Consider the following 2,639-nt stretch of genomic DNA (forward strand, 5'->3'; position numbering starts at 1 on the left):
ACACATGTAAATTTAATCCCTGGTAGCATAGTGCCTAAGGCACTTGACTGCTAACCAGAAGGCTGGAGGTTCAAACCCACCAGCCACTCCTCTGAAGGAAGATGGGGCAATCTACTTCCATAGTGATACTGCCTCGGAAACCCAAGGAGGGGTCGCTGTGAGTCGGTCCGCCTCAACGGCACATAACAACAACAGCAACAACAACAACACCAACATCACCAAAGGAGCTCTGGTGGCCCAGTGGATAAGGCGTCTGGTTGCTAATCTGATCAATGGTTCAGATCCACCAGCTCCACAGAAGGAAGATGGGGCGATCTACTTCCATGAAGATTTACAGCCTCGGAAACCCAATGGGGGTCAGTCGGAATCAACTGTGGGCAGTGTATTTTTGAGTTTGAGTTATCACCATCACACATATTAATAGTTACAAGACTACTTAATAGCCCACTCTGCTCATTCTAAGGACCTCTGGTGGCGCACTGCCTAAGGCATTTGACTGCTAACCAAAAGGTTGGCGGTTCAAACCCATCAGCAGCTCCGTGGAAGGTAGATGGGGCGGTCTACTTCCGCAAAGATTTACCTTGGAAACCCAGTGGGGGTCGCTATGTGTCGGAACCGACTCTAAGGCAGTGAGGTTTTGGTTTTCGTTTTCCTCATTCTAGTTCTCCTGTCCACAGACATATTCATGAAGGGTAAAATGGGGTGCAAACGAAAGAGTCATGAGACCTAGGCTCTGGTGCTAATGATGCCACTAACTGGTTTTGGGCCTTTGGGCCTCAGTAAAACCGGGTTGGCCTCCACCGTCTCCTTCCGGCCGTGGTTGGGCTCAAGGTCTGGAGCGTCAAGTTCACCGTAAGGTGAGGGTGGCGCCCACGCAGGTGGGTGCAGTTGGATGGGGTTCCTTGCTCCAGGGGCAAAGCACACACCCTGGGTGCCACCCGCTCTCGATCGAGCCCCGCGGCGCCTCCTCAGGCCCGGGAACCGCACCCGCCACCACGTTCCCGGGCCCGGGCCCCAGGCCTCACCTCGCAGGGCCCCACAAAGAGGATCTTGGCCTTCAACATCGCCGTCTGCCGCAGGGAAGCCCGCCCGCGCCCACTCCAGAGCAATCAGAGGCGGTGTCGTGGTCAGGGAGGAGCGGAAGTCGTCCCTCTGATTGGCTGCCACGTTCCCATGGGGACGAAGAGCCGAGCGCAGGGGCCGACGGGACTCGGTAGGCTCTGGGCGCGCAGCGGAGGGGCTCCCAAAGGCCTTCCAGGCAGGGGGTGCAGAGCCGCGTCTATTGTGGGCTGAAGGCAGACGAGGGAAGAGGAGAGAGTAGGAGAGGCTAGAAGCAGAACAAAATTCCGGGATGGAGACTTGATTCTGAGCCGCAAGGGCAGTAAAGCTCTGTAGACCAGCCTGCCTTTGTAGAGATGCGGAAAATGAGGCTCCGGGAGGGGGTGCAATTCTGTTTGTTGTCTCTGACCTCATTTGGTGGCGGTTAAGTAGGCGATTCCATTGCACAGCCTCTCTGTGGAAGAAGGATGTGACAGTCTGCTTCCTTAAAGATTTACAGCCTTGGAAATCTTGTGGGGGGCAGTTCAACTCTGACCTATAGGGTCTCTCTGAGTCTGATTGACTCCGCGGGCAATGGGTTTTGGCCTCATTTGAGGAGCTTTGGTAGCACAGTGGTTAAGCGCTGGGCTTGCAAGCAGAAAGTCAGTGGTTGGAACTCACCATCACCCACCAGACAGATGCTCTATCGGAGAAAGATGCAGCAGTCTGCTTCCTGAAGATTTACAGTCGTGGGAACCCTAAGGGGCGGTTCTCTTCACCCCTACAGGGCCACTAGGAATCGGAATCGACAGCAGAGTCAATGGATCACCTCATTTAGAGCTCAGACAAGGCCCCAGGCTGGTGAGCTGATGTTGGAACCAGCTCTGACTCCTTTATCACTCTGACGTGATACTGTCCACATTGGTGAGGGACTTATCAGAGCCCTGGCTCAGTCTAAAAAGGGTGAGGAAAGAAAGAGTCCCTGGTCTCTGTAAAGGAGTTTACCACTCACCGTCATTTAAGAATCTGGGAAAAACCAAAAGGATGATGTTCAGAGTTGACACATATGTCTGCTAAATTTAGTCATGAGGTCAGCCTTCAATTACAGCGACATCATTGTTAATCAAACCCAAACCAAACCTGCTGCTACTGAGTCTATTCTGAGTCGTAGCTACCCTATAGGACACAGTAGAATTGCCCCATAGGGTTTCTTAAATCTAAATCTCAAAGGAAAGCAGACTGCCTCATCTTTCTCTCATGGAGCAGCTGGTGGGTTCCAATGCTGCTATTTTGGTTAGCAGCTGAGTGCTCTAACTACTGTGCCACTACTCCTTTTATTGGCATTAAAGAAAAAAAACAACCATCTTACTTCATAGAGTCGATTCCGAATCATAGTGACCTCCATTGAGTTTCCAAGGCAGTAAATCTTTATGAAAATAGATTGCCCATTGTTCTTAGAAGGAGTGGCTGGTGACCTTCTGGTTACCAGTCACCACCAGAGCTGCTTTCATTGTCATTCCCAAAAAACTCCAAACTCACTGCCGTGGAGTCGGATCCAACTCATAGTGACCCCTCCTTGGGTTTCCAAGGTGGTATCTCTA

General features: G+C 52.0%; 1 protein-coding gene across 1 annotated transcript in view; it reads right to left on the reverse strand.

Moving 5' to 3' along the window:
- IFT22 (intraflagellar transport 22) overlaps positions 1-1,064 on the reverse strand; it is an 8,692-nt gene extending 7,628 nt beyond the window's left edge. Inside the window, exon 1 of the mRNA XM_007940046.2 lies at positions 1,026-1,064. Within this exon, the coding sequence (XP_007938237.1) occupies positions 1,026-1,064 (39 nt within the window). The remainder of the gene's footprint in view (positions 1-1,025) is intronic.
- Between the last annotated feature and the right edge of the window lie 1,575 nt (positions 1,065-2,639).

Source organism: Orycteropus afer, unplaced genomic scaffold (assembly GCF_000298275.1).
Source record: "Orycteropus afer afer isolate SDZICR_OR568_19922 unplaced genomic scaffold, OryAfe1.0 scaffold00006, whole genome shotgun sequence".
NCBI lineage: Eukaryota > Metazoa > Chordata > Mammalia > Tubulidentata > Orycteropodidae > Orycteropus > Orycteropus afer.